This window comes from Tursiops truncatus, chromosome 10 (genome assembly GCF_011762595.2).
Source record: "Tursiops truncatus isolate mTurTru1 chromosome 10, mTurTru1.mat.Y, whole genome shotgun sequence".
Taxonomy (NCBI): Eukaryota; Metazoa; Chordata; class Mammalia; order Artiodactyla; family Delphinidae; genus Tursiops; species Tursiops truncatus.
Genome location: NC_047043.1, coordinates 1,858,337 through 1,874,578, shown reverse-complemented (window position 1 = coordinate 1,874,578; position 16,242 = coordinate 1,858,337). Strand labels below are relative to the sequence as shown.

General features: G+C 56.3%; 1 protein-coding gene across 12 annotated transcripts; it reads right to left on the bottom strand.

Moving 5' to 3' along the window:
* Positions 1 to 524: 524 nt before the first annotated feature.
* Positions 525 to 14,969, bottom strand: WRNIP1 (WRN helicase interacting protein 1). 12 transcript variants are annotated; one of them, XR_012334273.1, is made up of 8 exons: positions 14,096 to 14,969; positions 12,074 to 12,265; positions 11,393 to 11,634; positions 5,599 to 5,828; positions 2,938 to 3,093; positions 2,669 to 2,739; positions 1,775 to 1,854; positions 1,208 to 1,226 (listed from the first exon to the last, which is right to left on the bottom strand). XR_012334273.1 is itself a non-coding variant. In XM_019944980.3 (7 exons), exons 1-7 carry the CDS (start codon positions 14,831 to 14,833, stop codon positions 951 to 953), a joined length of 1,932 nt encoding a protein of 643 aa, XP_019800539.1. In that variant the 5' UTR covers positions 14,834 to 14,969; the 3' UTR covers positions 525 to 950. The 12 variants fall into 12 exon arrangements, 7 of the variants coding, with proteins under 7 accessions (XP_019800539.1, XP_019800540.1, XP_073666337.1 ...); XM_019944980.3 differs by lacking the exon at positions 2,669 to 2,739 and having other exon boundaries at positions 525 to 1,244; XM_019944981.3 differs by lacking the exon at positions 2,669 to 2,739 and having other exon boundaries at positions 525 to 1,226.
* Between the last annotated feature and the right edge of the window lie 1,273 nt (positions 14,970 to 16,242).

The window sequence follows — 16,242 nt, the reverse complement described above, 5'->3', positions numbered from 1 at the left end:
TTCCTTTCCACCAACCTGGCCTCTTTATTGGCTTCTGCACAGTGAGCTGCTGGACCCCCCTTTTGGTTACATCAGCAGTAGATACAAAGGAAACGAAGCTCTGTATGTGTGTGTGTGTGTGGGATGTGTGTTTGTGTGTTGTGTGTGTGTGTTTGTGTGATGTGTTTGTGTGTTGTGTGTGTGTGTGTGTGTGTGTGATGTGTGTGTGTGTGTGCGCGCGTGCGGGGGCATATTCAGCTTTAGCAAACACTGAGGCAAAACCGGATATATCATTTAGAAACACGGGGCTTCAAGAGTCTGGAGAAGTGGGGAGGCCCGGGCCGGGAGGCTGCTGATCCTTTCAGAAGCCATTTACAATCCTTCAAAATGGTTAGAAGTCAATTTTCGAAAGATACACGGACTTCCAAACTTTCCAACGTCACCTATGAAAATGTTTCTTTCACACAGCGTTTACCTACCAAACTGTGATGGTGACAGATGCTGGCACCTTGGATCCCAGGTGGAAAAACAGGCAAAAACTGAAGTACTTTGAAATAGTTTTATTGGCTCATAAGACCTTTGCATATAAAAAAAATACCCAAAACACTATGCAGTATTAAATCACAATTACATTTCTTTGCCAATTGAAACTACCCAGAATATACATTTTTTAAAAGAAAAAAACCCTACAGAACTGAATTCTGAAATGACATTATGACTTAAATACTATGACAAAATAGATAATCCCTCCTAACGTTAATTAATTGCACAAAGCTGCCAGACCGTTTCATGAGCATAATGTCGCACAGGGTGCAAACGAACACAATTTCGACGCCACACGTTCGGCTGAAGGAAGCTTCCCCCCCTCCAGGAACGCTTACACCTCCGGCACGAAAGGTCGGCCTGTTGTAACGCCCGCCAGGCCACCCACCGGCGATCCAGGGCCTCCCCTCCCTGGCCCAGCCTCCGAGTCAGCACCGCCGCTGCTTAAAGAAATCCACGCCCCGCAGTTCTTCGGGCAGGTAGTCCTGGTCTGCGGGCTCGCTGTACACGGGGGTGTACTTGTAGCCCTGGCCGTAGCCTAGATCCTTCATGAGCCTGGTGGGCGCGTTGCGCAGGTGCAGGGGGACGGGGGGCAGGGGCCCCTGGTGGCTCCGCAGGCAGGCCTTGACGTTGTTGTAGGCGCTGTACACCTCGATCGACTTCGGGGCTCGGGCCAAATAGACGACGCACTGGGCCAGGAGCACCTGGGCAAGAGGGCACCACTGTCACAGAGGCGCCGCCTCCGGTTAGTTCTGAGAAGACCCCCGCCCCATCCCCGCCCCCAGGCTTTTACTCCCCCGCTTTGCCCACAGTCTGGATCACCTAGGACAGAAAGAAGACATTCCTGCTTGAGGCGAGAGGCTGAACCAGACCACTGGTTTTCTTTTCTTTTTTTTTTAAACTGAAGGAACATTTTATTACATGAAATTTTTCTTGAAACCCCAATATATAGAGCTAAGCAGAAGCGGCCCTGTTTGTGGGTGAACCTGCGGAGATTTCCTGTTTGGCCCCTCTGACACTTCTGTCCCCAGGAAACCCCGGGCACCTCCTCGGCACTCAGGACTCCCCCAGTTTGAACACATGACCCTGCTGACACCCGAAGTCCCCTCTCTAGAGTCTTAAGCTTCTAAGATGCGAGTGAGAAAGCCAAGCAGCTTCTTCAGTGTCCCAGGCACCCACGGTGAGGGACCACGAAGGGACACAGCGTGAGAGCAAGGGACCGATCTGCAAAGAACGGAGCGGGTTCCCTTACCTCGCACTCGGGCATGCCTATAAAGTGACAGCCTTGGTAGGCGGCGACTGCTTGTGTTAATGCAGACGGGTCGGCCAGACCTGCCACACACACAGAGACAAAGGCACATGTAAGTCGTAACGCACACCCCCATCCTGACCCATCACTGCCTGCAGACTTTGACCAAAAGAATCCACTCAGCAAAATCTGATCTCACTAGCGTACTGGAGACATTTACTGAGTGGGTACTGTGCAGCGTCAAGAATTGTCTCCTCATGGATAAAAACTCTACAGCTAGTAGGAAAAACAGGAGACTACGTACAACCCACATAAGGAGCCGAGGCCGTGAAGACAGCCACAAGGACGGACACATTAAAAGCAGAACATTTACTAAACCAAAGCAAGGTAGAGCTTTCTGGTCGTTTTCTTTAAATAGTGTCCAGAATCTTCCATCTCTTTCTCAGGAGCTGTCTGATGGAACCAGAACACCTGACTGCAAAGCAAATTTAAAATGTTTCTTTTATTTCAACACAGGCACCTCAGAGAGACTGTGGGTTTGGTTCCAGACCACTGCAATAAAGTGAATACCGCAATAAAGCAAGTCGCATGAAATTTTTGGTTTCCCAGTGCACATAAAGGTTACGTTTACATGCTACCGTCACCAACGGCATTATGTCTAAAAATACTTTATTGCTAAAAAAATGCTAACCATCATCTGAAGCTTCAGTGAGCCAATCTTTCTGCAGTAGCGGCATCAAAGATGACTTGTCACACATCTCCATAACAAAAATATAACGGAGGTGAAGAAGTGTGAAATACCACGAGAATTACCGAAGTGTGACAGAGACGCCACGGGAGCAGCTGCTGTGGGAAAAGGCTGCTGCCAGACCCACCTGACGCAGGGATGCCACAAACCTTCACTTCGTAAAAAACGCACTATCTGTGACACGCAGCAAAGTGCAGATGAAACGAGGGGGCCTGTCCTCCTGCGTGGTCCATACCGCAGAGGAAGCAGAAAACGGTGACTCTGGGAGACAAACACCCCGAGCACACCCCCCGCCCCCCGGGAATAAGCGGCTGTGCTCACGCTGACTCTCCCCCTCCCCACCTGCCCCACACGGAGCCAAGGGATTCCCAGGCCGAAAGGCAGCAGCACCGCTGGGCCCGGGCCCCCCGTCACTCACCCACGTCCTCGCTGGCAAACCTCACGAGCCGCCGGGCCACGTACAGCGGGTCCTCGCCCCCCTCCAGCATGCGCCCCAGCCAGTAGAGGGAGGCGCTCGGGTCCGAGCCCCGCATGGACTTGTGCAGCGCGGAAATGCAGTTGTAATGCTCCTCTCCTGGACACCAGAGAGCACCGCTCAGCCGTGGCGGGACGTGGGGTCCGCGCCCACACGCCATCCGAGCCACGCGCTGCTCTCACTCGGCTGACTTCAAGGAAGCCTGAACTAGCGCGGGGCCCAGGGAGGCCTGAGGAGAGCGAGGTGGGACAGCCGCGCTCAAGCTGCCCGGTGACCGGTGTGGGACGCTGAGCCTGGATGTGGGCGCGAGGCCCGGCAGTGCGGGCCCGGCCCACCGCAGACACGGAGCACGCAGGACAGCTCTCCTCCGCCCGCCTCGCCGACTGTGAGCGAGGAGGCGGCCCCGATTCTCCCCCGCTGCAGAGGTCCTCGGGTCTCACACTTCTACTAGGTCCACGATGAAGGTAACACGGTCGAGGCCACGGGCTCTGGAGCCAGGCGGCCTGGGTTGAAATGCCAAGCGCACCGGCCACGTGACCGTGGGCAAGTCTGACCCCGTCTGTGTCTTGGTCCCTCACCTGCAGAATGGGTGCAACACCAGCTAGCTCACGGGGCTGTATTCATAACGGCCGCCAGGCACAGGGCAAGCGCTGTAGGCACGTGTGTGAGTTGGACGTTCTACGCTAGCTTCTATTTCTGCTTTTACCATACACCACTTTATAGCCTAGAATTCCACACTATCTGTGTAGAACCTCAACCTCAACGCAGGGCAGAGAACCTGTTCTCATTTGGAAATCTCTTCACTCTGACACAGAAATATCGGAGCTAGCTACCAAATCCCATATATGCTAGATGACATGAAAAGAAATAAAATCCTGGGGGTGGCGGTCTTTGTCTCAGCAGAGTTACAAAAAAGGCCAAGAGTACCAGCGAGCAGGTTCCAGGGCGAGGCCGCTATCATCCGTATTTATGGAACAAAGCCTGTGAGAGGATGATTCTCTAGGTTCTGAAGTGTATTTGTGTCTGCCGACCCACTGTGGGTGGGGATGTGACAGCGGGGGCGGCACGAAGGGGAAGGCTTCTAGAATGTGCAGGTTCTCAAGGCCTGGCCCAGGCGGGCAGCAGAGAGCTGTGGAGAACGGGGGTCCCCGTTGTGCGTGGCTCCCCATGATGGAACAGGACCCCGAGAAACAGGAGCCCCCGGCTGGGGTGTGTCTGACCGCGCGCGTGCGCGTGTGCGTGTGCGTGCGCGTGCGTAGGTATGTGCTGCAGGGGTGAGGCTGGTGGCCGCGGGGCGGGCTGGCGTGTCGGCAGCGCCGACACGGGGGAAGGTCCTGTCCTCAGGATCTGTCAGACTTGGCTTTGAGGATGAGTTTTAGCACTTGCTTTGTGAACTCAGGCTTTGCCATCTGTAAACTGGGGTAACATTAATAGTTACCTAACTGCCTAAGGTTTCGAAAACTAAAAGACAAACTTCCACGTTAGCTACCGTTACATTAGATGGCAGCTCTCTGGTTTTCAGCTGACAGTCTGATGACACATGAGAGCAGTTCCACGGGGTCCCGTCAGAATGAAGTATCACCTTAGTACAACCACAAAGGAGGAAGACCAGAGCCTCCAGAAACAACGGGAGTCCAGCACGTGGGTGCATTTCTACCTCTGGAAATTTTACATCTCATTCGCGTCGCCAATCCTTGCACCTGGCCAAAGCGGAGCAATGCTCTACACCCAGAAGGGCTTACTGTCCAGATTTTCTGAGCATTCATACCACTTCGGGGCACAAAGTGCTGGGGGCTGAGATGCCTGGGCTGCATCGGGACGGAGACGGGAGCGGCCATGACAGGCCTCCAGCATGTCCCGAGTGCCCCCAGTCGGCCGAGGCGCTTCCCAGAGGCCACATGGCCCGCTTGGTGGCCTCATCAGGAGGCCATGCCCGGAACCAGTCATTGCCAAGCTTCCCCCATGCCCCGCCCCGGACAGCTGAAGGAGCTTCCATCACCAAGAAGCATCTGGAAGCACTGCAGACACGGCACGCAGTGACAGCTCGAGCCATCAGCTTCCTCTCAAAGGTGTAGAAGGCTACTCTGGTTCCTGCCGCGGCTGCCGAGAATCACACAGACCCAGGTCTACCCTACAGCCTCATCTGCAGGAGACTCTCTTCAGCACCCGCGCCTTTTATAAAAAGACACAAACGGGCTGTGCTTACGACATTTAATATTGCCAGGTCAGGAATTTAAAAAGAGCCGGGATCGTATTTGGTACCTGTAAATACGGTTCTATGAAAACAGATAAATACACACGTCAACTTTAATTTTTTAAAAAGCTATTATGAAATGAAAGCACCAAGTTCTATGTAAACTTAATTTTGCGTGAAGACTCTAAGAATTAAAGATTCTAACTCATTTAGCTAACTCTAACTGAACTGAGCTTCTGAAATTAGAGGCGCACCCAACTTCCCGCAGTTTCATCCCCGCTCTCAGGGCCGCCCTGCTGTGCACCCGAGGAACCGGGAAGCAGGTTTGCGACACGGGGCTCTGGGCGGGAGGTGCCTCTATGACCAACACGGAGCTGCCCGGGGGCCGCACAGGTCGGGCGGTCACTCACCTGCTCGGTCGTACAGGATGTGAGAGCGCTGGAGGCCTTCCTTCACGTCGCTCTCGGTGACCAGCACGCGGCTGGGAGGGTAGCTCTGCCCGCTCTTCTTCCCGAACGCCTTCCTGGCGCTCAGCCTGGCCAGCACCGCCAGCTGCAGCCCGTTCAGTCCGGCCCGCGCGTCCCCGTCGCTCAGGCGGGCCAGTGTGTCCACTGCCTTGTCCTCTATGAACACGGAGGGCCTGCAACACCACCGAGAGCGCGTCACACGTGGGGGACACGCTCACCCCACAGCACTCTGTGACCTTTTGTCCCTGCAAGGCCACTAACGAGGCACCCGAGGTTCAAGCCTCTGCCCTGGATCCCAAACCACTGTGTTAAAGCGGGTCCACGGTGTCACACGGGTTGGCATCAAGACTGAGAACTGCCTCGCCCTGGAGTCGCGAGGTGATTTCACTGGACGCTCTGCCCTCTGCATCCGTGGGTTCCGCATCCACGGATTCAACAGCCTTGGATGGAAAACGTCAGGGGGAGATTCCAGATGGTTCCAAAAGGCACAGCTTGAATCTGCTGCATACCAACAACTATTTACAACAGTCTACGTGTCACTTACATTGCGTCAGGTATCACAAGTCCTCTAGAGATGATCTGAAGTATATGGATGTGCTCAGGCCCTATGCAAACACTACGCCATCTTGCGGAAGGGACCTGAGCATCCGCCACCCTCGGATTTTGGTATCTGCTGGGGCAGGGGCCCTGGAACCGTTCCCCCGCAGATACTGAGTGACAACTACATAGGCCTACACGTGTTCCTTATTTTACAAACGACCCACCAGGTCCCCAGCCCCTCTGGGCACAGCAGGACCCAGAAGCAGGGCTCTGGGATTTAGGCCTGGGGCATATGCTGCCACGGGGGTACTAAGCACACGCGGACCTTCGTAAAGGAGGTCTAACCACGACTCCTTTTCGACTCTAACTGAACTACTTTTCCTATTCCCAGTCTAGTCACACAAGATGTGTGACACATCTAGTTACCTAGAGGGGTCTTACTCTTCCCGGCTAGGTGTCAGCTGCGCGTGCGCAAAGCAAAAAGTAACCGTTCAAAGTGACGGCTCACCCGTGTGGTCCGCAACCTTCATCAGCTGCTTGAAAAACAGCTCCTAGGCAGCCGCTGGGCTGGGCCAAGGCGGGGAGTGGGAGGTGGCCACAAGAGGGGCCCAGCTTGTCTACGAGGTCCATGCAGAGGTCCTGACCACACACCCATCCCCCCTCGCTCTGGTGAACAGCCTGAACGACCCCGGTCTGCACCTCACTCCCCGACGACCCCGAGCCCCTGCCCCCTCACCAAAGCCAAGCCTTCCGGGGAACGCCTCCCACCCCAGGGGTTAGCTGCGCTGTGAGTGACTCTCCCAGGACCCCTCACAGCTGCCTGGGCCCCAGAGCCGCGCGAACCGCCTGCAGGGCCCCCTCTTCCCTTCCTCATCTGACACTCACCACACACACCAAGGCCACCTCACTGGCTCTTTGTAAAGCTGACGGCCCGCTCCTGAAGCAGATTTTTTTTTTTTTTTTTTTGCGGTACGCGGGCCTCTCACTGTTGTGGCCTCTCCCGCTGCGAAGCACAGGCTCCGGACGCGCAGGCTCAGCGGCCACGGCTCACGGGCCCAGCCGCTCCGCGGCATGTGGGATCTTCCCGGACCAGGGCACGAACCCACATCCCCTGCATCGGCAGGCGGACTCTCAACCACTGCACCACCAGGGAAGCCCTGAAGCAGATTTTTGATGATTTGGAAAAAACTAGACAACCCACACTAAAGAGAATGTGTTGCACAGGCCCACACCAGAGGGGGTGTGGCAGCCCAGGTATGCCTGAGAGGGAGGGCAGGCGGGGCTCGGTGACGGCACATCATCTGTGTGTGTATACATGTGTGCATGTGTGTATACATGTGTGCGTGTATGTGTGTACCTGTATACACGTATGTGTACGTGTGTGTATATGCATCTGGGTGTGTTTGGGGGGGGCAGGGAGACCCAAACGGCCTGAACATCTCATTTCACAACTAATAAAAGCAACGCATTCCATCTCCTTGGAAGGCTTCCTAGCAACAAAGAGCCCGCAGGGCCATCTGCAGGAGGAAAGGGATCGAGCCGCAGCCCTGAGCGAGCGTCACCTGGAGCCGGGCCGTTTGGTGGTGACATGCCGTCTCTCCACCCCCGCCACCGCCGGGCCGCGAGGACGGAAATCATGTTTCATTCTTTATGAATGTGCACTCCACATCTGCACAACGAACGGACTAACTTCAACCTTCCCACCATCTCAGAGTGAAACATGTATTTTTAAGCATGGTGACACATGGAAAGTACAAAAACACCAAAGCCATAAAAACCCCTTATCCGCACCACCTAGAGAATGACAGCTACCAGGTCATTTGCTGGATCTGCTCTATGGGCCGTCCACCCACGTCTCTGTCAACCTCGCTGGACCTGGGTGGTGTGACCTGCAGCTCCGGACACACCGGGTGGCAGAGAGAGCCTTCTGAACACCTTGTGAATTTCTATCCTATAAATATCCAGTCTCGTTTTTAAAACAAAATTGGGGCCATACCATATAGCGCTTACAATCTTACTAAAAAAATTATTATTTTGAAATACAAGCAAGCTACTCAGAACTCTGAATATTACTTGTTTACCAAATGGGATTATAAAAAATGTAAACACCAGCAACAAAGCGGTAAAGTCCCCTGTTGCTCTGCCACCTTCAGGTCAGGGCTCTGGTGCACGCACCTCCCGCCTGTGTGACTGTCCACCGGATGCACCGAGAGGCATGAAGTGCTTTGGGGCAGAGAACAGGCAGACGGGTGGCCTCACACCCCGGCCCTCCCGCTGCTCCCGCGTTTCCACACCTCCGCACGGGCCTCGCTAACTATGAGAGAAGCCGACTAGCAGACTGTGAGCTAGCCTTTAAAAACGGGGACGAGTTTTACGTGGGTGGAAAAGGAAATCCTTCCTTCGCTGTTTAGACTCTTAACCAAAGTCCACACTGTTCCACTGTCACCCTGTCCATCAGGTCTGGAGTCAGGGGACGGGAGGGCACCCCCCCGGCCGCCAGTGCGCCACAGCCCCTCTTCCATGTGAGCCACACCCCAATTTCAGCGCCGCCCAAAATGAGTCTTTGTAAACACAAATGAATCTGTCAGCACCTGGGCTCCACTAACCAAGGTGCCACTTGGGACAGTCACGCGCCGAGTCTCTGATGGGAACCGGCTGCCAAGAAAGCCGCACGGGACGGCCAGAGGTCCCTACCGCCGCCAGTCCATCCCAACCCCCGCCGACTCCAGACGGCCAGAGGTCCCTGCCGCCACCAGTCCGTCCCAACCTCCGCCGACTCCAGCCAGCTTCTGAAGAGGAATAAATGCGCCAGAACACCTTGAGATCTCAGGAGAGGGAACGGAGGAGGGTCACGCGAGAACAGAGGCAGGGACGCGTGCACCGCCTTTGGCAAAACCCCTCAACAAACAGCCACTACTGCACAGATCACGGGGACCGTGCTCCGGCTCGAGAGTTTAAGGCTATTGTAAAACGGAAGCGTACACTTCTACAATGTTTTTCATTTGGAAGTAACTTTCCAAAGTCATAAAAGAATTAAAGGAGGCACAATCTACCTTGGGTAGATTGCCTGAAATTGCACAGCATCCCACAGAGAAATAAGCAGTAGACCATAAACTATATCGTTATAATGTGATTCAAAAAACGGTGCCATAATAAGGGAAAAAATGGTTTAAGTGCACTGGGAAAGATCACATTCCAAAGTAATGAGACCCAGAGAGGAAGGAAGTGACAGCCTCGTCCTCTAGCTGGAGAGCAGCATGGGGTCTGAGCCGGAACCTGGGCGCGAGCGGCAAGGCCAGCGCCATCCTTCCCCCTTTCCTTCCAAGGCCTGCATCTTTGTGCACCTTGTTTTCCTGCGACCTGGAGGATTCTACAGCTGGATGTCTAAGCTGCAGGAGAAGTGAAGTAAGTGAAAAGACGCCTGTTATTTCATGCAGAAGCACATACGTGGCTCAGTTACCCGCTCCCTGAATGACAAAACAATGCTCTGTGACTCTCTAAGGAAAAGGAACACTCCACGGTCAGGGTGACAAGAGCGACGTGTGTCACGTTACAGAGGACTTTCCTAAAATCCAGGTGTGTGGATCTCAGCACAGATTTACTGACTCCACAGCCTCCAGGGCCTGACCCCGGGCACATGCCTTTTCAAACTATATCCCTGGTAAGCGTGATGTGCAGATCTGGTCAAAAGACACAACTGCTAAATTACACATGGAAGCCTTTGGTTTCTAATCCTTTACAAATTAATACAGTCTGCCTGGACACGAAGAAGCACAGAGAAAGGTTAGAATGTTAATACTCACCAGTAGCACTTTCACTCAGTACCAAGGAGGTACTAAGTAACTCCTTGAACTTCAGGTTCCTTCTTCCAACTGGGTTAGAAGCACGCTTTCAAAATCCAGCTCCATCATTCAAGCTGTGTAATCTGGGGCACATGACTCGGCCTTTTTGCGTCTCAGCCTCCTGAGCCAATGACCTATGATGTCTCCCAACTTAACTTCTTGTCAGAACTGCTAACGAGTAGACCCCTGATCGTCTGCACCCTGCCTGCTGCTCTGGTCCTCGTTTCACTTAAACTACGGCATGGCCGTGATGGGGAGGGGATAACCTGACAGTCATCCCGTGAATAAAATAAATAAATGACCCTAGATACACACAGACATGGCACAGAAAGTTGCAGACACATAACGACAGCCAGTACATGCACAAAAAACACACACACAAAAGTCAGGATTGTTTCCCTCTCAATTTCCCTTTATCACTCGGTTCCGCGAGTCTGCAGTGGACGTGCTGCTTGGAGGAAAGCTGGACTGGACGCACAGAGCGGGCAGCAGCCCTGCAGACCCTGGCGCACGCCCCGCACGCAGAGGCCCCTCCTGGAGCTCCCACCGTGGGTGGCGGTCCCGCCTCGGCTCTACCCTAAAGCCACGCAACCTGGGTGCTGATGGGGTCCTCGGCCACGTCCAGGGCTCTCACGAGGCACCACATAGCTCCTCCGGCATCCAAGACAGGAGCGAGCGGCGGAGGCCGTAACCCAGCCAGTCATCCACGATACACACCCCGTGCGTCGCACAGCTCTCACGATACAGAAGGAGATCACCAGGAGAAAAGGGGCAGCCTTTAAAGGCATCATTTTCAGCTAAAATTTCTTTACTTTCACGGAACTGAGTTTGACTTCTACAGTGCTCAAACGTCATCCTAAAAAGACTTAAGGAGTTTTATGGTAATATTTATACTAATTCTTAGTGTCTTAAAAAGAAAAAAAACTGCAAGAACAGGAAATTGGGATCTGAGCATAAACTTCAAAAGATTCATAAGGTAAGTCTATCCTGTGAAGAAAATAATCAATAAGGCTTCTCATGGTCGGTCTTCCAAGCCTTAAAAAAGAAGTGTGCTAGGAAAAGACCCAAATCTGTCAGCACAAAAGCAAACACCCAAGAACTAAAGCAAGGGGCTAAGCAGTTAAAGCTGGAAGAACTACAGATGAGCCCGCAATGGGCTCTAATGCGCATGTGAAAAGCCAGGAGCCCTTTGCAGAGACAGAGCCACACCTGTCTGCCTGTCTGTAACCCAGCACTTCCCTCCTCCATTCCCGTCTCTCCTAGGAGGACATTTCTCCACCCCGCCCCTCCAGCCCCAGCCGGGGATTCTCCGGGAGGTGTCACCCCAGGGCCCTGCCGGAGCCGGAGTCACTTACTCAGAGCCGCTGTTGCTGCCGTGGCCCAGAGGGTCGGCAGGGCGGCTGGAGTCCAGGACGTGGATCCCCAGGGAGTTGATCGCCCGCATCAAGACAGTCACCACAGCCTCCACCGGAAGCTTCTCGAGAACGATAACCCGGCAGCGGCTCAGAAGAGCAGCGTTGACCTGGAAGGAGGGGTTCTCCGTGGTCGCCCCAATCAGCGTGATGGTTCCACACTCCACGTGAGGAAGGAACGTGTCCTGATCGTGGAGGAAAACAAAAGAAATTGACCCCCGTCGACACCCTGCAGGATCCTGGGTAAGTCGGCTGTTCCTTCCTTTTCCTAATTCTGCGCTCAGGATTAGGTTAGGAACTTAGACTCACCGTGAGTCCTGACGTTTAAACACTTACGAAAATTGGAAGCTTGACCCAAAGTGGTGTTTCTGATATGTATAGCTCAGAAGTATACCAACAATTTCATTTATCAGATAGAGGAAGCATTTTCTGGTCACCAAAAAAAAAAACGCTAAGAAAAAGTGAAGGGACACAGGCAAAGGAGAAGGGCTGAGGGTCTAGGCTTCTGCGGACAGAGAATTATCATCACCCCCAGCCCCGAGCATTTATGCAGTGACCTCACGGGCTTTACACTCAAGTCAGCATTCACAAGGACCACAAGAAAGTAAAAAGAAGTGAACATACCTGCTGGGACTTATTGAACCGATGAATCTCGTCAATAAAAAGGATGGTTTTCCTCTTGAAAAAGCGCTTCTCGTTCTGAGCTTGTTTGATGACGTCGCGCACGTCGGTTGTCTTGGCGCTGGTCGCCGACAACGTCACGAACCTCACGCTGTGTTTCTTGCTGTTGTTAGCTATGATGTGGGCCAGCGTGGTCTGCGACAGAGGGCAGAGCGTGGAAGCTGGTGAGATGGAGGGACGCGCACCTAGGCTGCCGCGGCAGCGTTCACCCGCGGCCTGAACGCTGAGGCGCGCTCGGCAGCAGATACGCTCGGAAACAGCGCAGCGTGCTTCCAAGTGGAAAAGAATGTTACAAAGAAAACAGGAAAGCAGCTGAAAGTTCGCCGATCCTGATCTCCTCTCCTTGGTGTCTAACCCCATCTGATGCCTTCCTGGGGACGCTAAGATCTCTGGAACCCCCGGAAGGAGCGGCCACCTTGAGGCGGCAGAGCCTGGCGACAGCCGTGACCTCTCCCAGCCAAGGACACAGCACCACGGACGGCTGAGGCGCAGACCCACGGGGCTGGCGGGGCCACATCCGAAAGCTCCGCAGGGCAGCTCAGAAGAGGAGAGCCAGCCCTTGAACTGAGAGCCCAGTGATGACCCCCGGCGCTCAGGGCGACCCCCGCCCCGTGGGACTGTCCACTGAGGACAGAGACGGAACAGCAGCACCGCGACCCTGTCAGCGCTTCCCGGGAAGCGACGCCCGGCGCCTGGCATTTAGTGGGTGCTTGATAAACACACACACGCTGTTATTAACTTTATTATTACTGTCAGCAGTGAAGTATAGCAGTTAAGGACGGAGGTAAAGAAAAACGGAAGACCGTGTCACGAGGGGCAAATGTGCTCCTGAACGAGTGGGAAGGGGGCGTTCTGTTTTCTGAAGTCGCACAGCACCATCATGCACTGCGGCTGCTCCTCTGCAAGCCCGGCCACAGGCCACATCTGCCTCGCTGTGACCGGCGACCAACCACTACTCTGAACGGTTCGGCCCACTGGCTCTCCTGCCAGGCATGCGCTCTGAGCGCCCCTCCGCAGGGGCGTTTTTCTTGCCATCTGCCTCTACGCCCGCCACCTGATTAGCTGTTCTGACCGCCTTAAGAGCTCTAGGGAAGCACTAAGAATGCTACCGCGCGCCGCCATGCTTCCTGGGTCAACTCCGATTGCTCCTGGCTTCAGAAGCTCCAGTGCAAACAAGAAGGCACACCACGAGCAGGACGCACTCCAGGAACTGGAATAAACGGAGATGCGGTTAAGCTGTGGGAGACGAAGCTGGAAAGAACAACTGGAGGAAATCCGTAAAAGCCCTTGTGCGCTGAGGGCTCTGGGCCCGCTCACAGCTCTGAGCCCCTTCGTGCCTCGTCCTGGGCTTTGCTTTTCGCTCCCTCGTGCTCCTCTCCTCCCTTTCCCTGAAGACAGGAAAATATGTATTTCGGCACCTCCTCGCTTTCTCTTTTTTCCGTCTAGCTCCTGTCTCCTTAGGGCTCCTTCCCAGTCTCCCCAGCGCTTTTCCAGTGACGTGTTCTCTAGACCCCAACATCCTAAGTGCCCTCCTCTGGGCTTGTGCCCGCCCCTAAGAAAACACTGGCCACCAAGATGCACCGATGTTGCTTCTTTAAAGGATAAGCCATCCTAAGGACAGTTATGGAAACGGCGGATGAAGGCGGCTCGCAGGGGCAAGGAGTTCTCCTGTCAGTCCTGTTAAGCGAGCACAGTCTCAAGTTTTAACGAACACCCGTCTGCTGAAAAAACCAACGGCTACAAGGAGCCGGAAGCAGCACAACAGAAATTCTACAATTCCCGGCTGCTGGCTGCACACCTGACTCCACCCGCCCCCGGAACAGGATGGACCACGGCTCTGGGCGGCCCGCCACGGGAGTCCCCCGATTCCCGCGCAGCCCCCGCATTCAGACACCTTCACTCTGTTAACGCCCGGAGAACGCGCCTGCGGCCCGGGGGCGCTGCGGGGCGGGCGGACGCGCTCACCTTGCCGCAGCCCGGCGGCCCCCACAGGATGAGCGAGGGCACCTCGTTGGCCTCGAGCAGCGAGCGCAGCAGCGTCTCGGGCCCCACGGCGCGGCCCTGCCCCACGAAGTCCTGCAGCGCGTCGGGCCGCATCGTGTCGGCCAGCGGCTTCCCCTGCAGCAGCTGCCGCACTTCCTCGGCCGCGGGGACCCGGGCGTGCGGGCGGCCCCCCGGGGCCTCGAAGGTGGCGGCGGCGTCCGCGTCCCAGCGGCCCGCGTCGTCCTCGCCATCTGCGTCGCCCGCCGCCTCCTCCTCCTCCGGCGCCTCCGCCTCGTCCCAGCTCCGCGGGGACGCGCTGCCCGCCGCCGCCGCCGGCCGCTGCCCCGCGCCCTTCCCGCCGGGGCTGCCGGGCCGCGCCACCGGGAAGTCGGGGATGAGCCGCGCGCCGCTGGGCGTGGGCGGCGCGTCGTAGCTCTCTCGGCTCTCGGTCTCGCCGCCGTCGTCCGGCTCCTCGGCCTCGCCCTCGCTGCTCTCGGCCGCCGTCGGCGTGGCCGGCTGCTTGAGCGCGGAGCTTTCGGACGGCCGGCGCCGCTTGGCGCGGGGCGGCGCGGGCTCCGCGTGGCCCGCCGGGTGCAGCAGCAGGCAGCGGTCCAGGTGCGAGTTGATGTGCGCGGCGGGCATGGTCTGCTGGCACACGGGGCACTGCACCCGGTGCAGCTGCGCCAGGAACGGGTCGTCCTCGGGCCCGCTCACCTCCATGGCGGCCGCCGCGCTAGGCCCCGCGCCGCGCGACCCTCGCTCGGGGAGGCGGCAGGACGCGAGCGGGCCGGCGGAGGGCGCCGCTCATGCCTCACGTCCGGGCTGCCCGCGTCGGCCCGCCCTCGGCCGGCAGCCCCGGCGCCTCGCGCGGCGCGCCGGGAAGCAGAGTCCGCGGCCCCTCGCCCGGCAGCCGCTGGCCACGGCCCGCGCGGCCTGACGGGAAACGTAGTCCGCGGCCGCTCGCAACGGTTCGCGCGGCCTGTCGGGAAATGTAGTCCACGGAGGTTCGCTTGGCCGCCGGGGGCAACGGCTCGCGCGGCCTTTCGGGAAGTGTAGTCCGTGGACGTTCTCCCGGCTGCAGTGCGTTCCCTTCCGGCCGGCCTCGCGAGAGGCCAGCGGGTTGCGCGTGCGCAGGCCTATCCTCCGTGGACGGGGCGCCGGCGGAGCCGTGGAAACGCGCCGCGGCTGCGCGAGGGGAGTGGCTTTCCGCACGTGGCGGAGGGCAGGGGGCGAAGGGCAGGGGGCGGAGAAATGGGAGAGACGCGGGACGCGCCGGCGGGGAGCAGGGGTGTACGGAGCAAGGGGAACACGAAGGTCCTCCGGGTGGGCGTGTTCGCCTGGGCGGCGGCGGCTGCGGCCGCCAGAGACAAGGAAAGGGAACCATCCGCCCCAGATTGTTGGCCTTTTACCCGGAACGCGCGCTCGCACACGTGGTGTCTCACGGCCGTTTTGTAGTTAAATGTTAGAAATGGCCGGGCATCTCGAGGCGGCGTCAGGCTCCGCTGCGCGCGCCGCCCCCGGGCCGAGCGACGTCGGGTTGAGTCCCGCGAGGGGTCTGGCCTGGGGCGACGGGATGACCGTCTCTGACACGCGTTCCTGCTTTTCTCTAAACTTCTCCTTCAGGAATGTGACACAAACCTGCATTTTTGGTATTTAAAAGAAGAAAATGGAATGAAAACAGAAGTGAGACAGTTTTAGAAAAGAAGGGACTTTCCTAAAAGTTGACAAAACTGGGATGTTTATTTAATCTGCACAGGAACATCTCCTTGGAACGTACCCAAACGCAGACCCCTAAGGGTTAAATGAGCCTCTTCACATGAGATGATTTTACAAAAAGGAATGCCTCACAAAGAACTAGAATTAGGTAAAAGATAGTATGAAAGGAAAGGGCAAAGGAAGTGTTTTTTTTTCAGTTGATACTGGTTGTGAAGCATGTGTCCCAACCTGCTGGCAAGTGTTGAGAGGACTGAAATCTGACTTTCTGATAGTTTTTCCAACTACGTATGTTAGGCTCAGAAGTAGTATTAGTAGGGGCTTCCCTGGTGGCGCAGTGGTTGAGAGTCCGCCTGCCGATGCAGGGCACGCGGGTTCGTGCCCCGGTCCGGGAGGATCCCACATGCCGCGGAGCG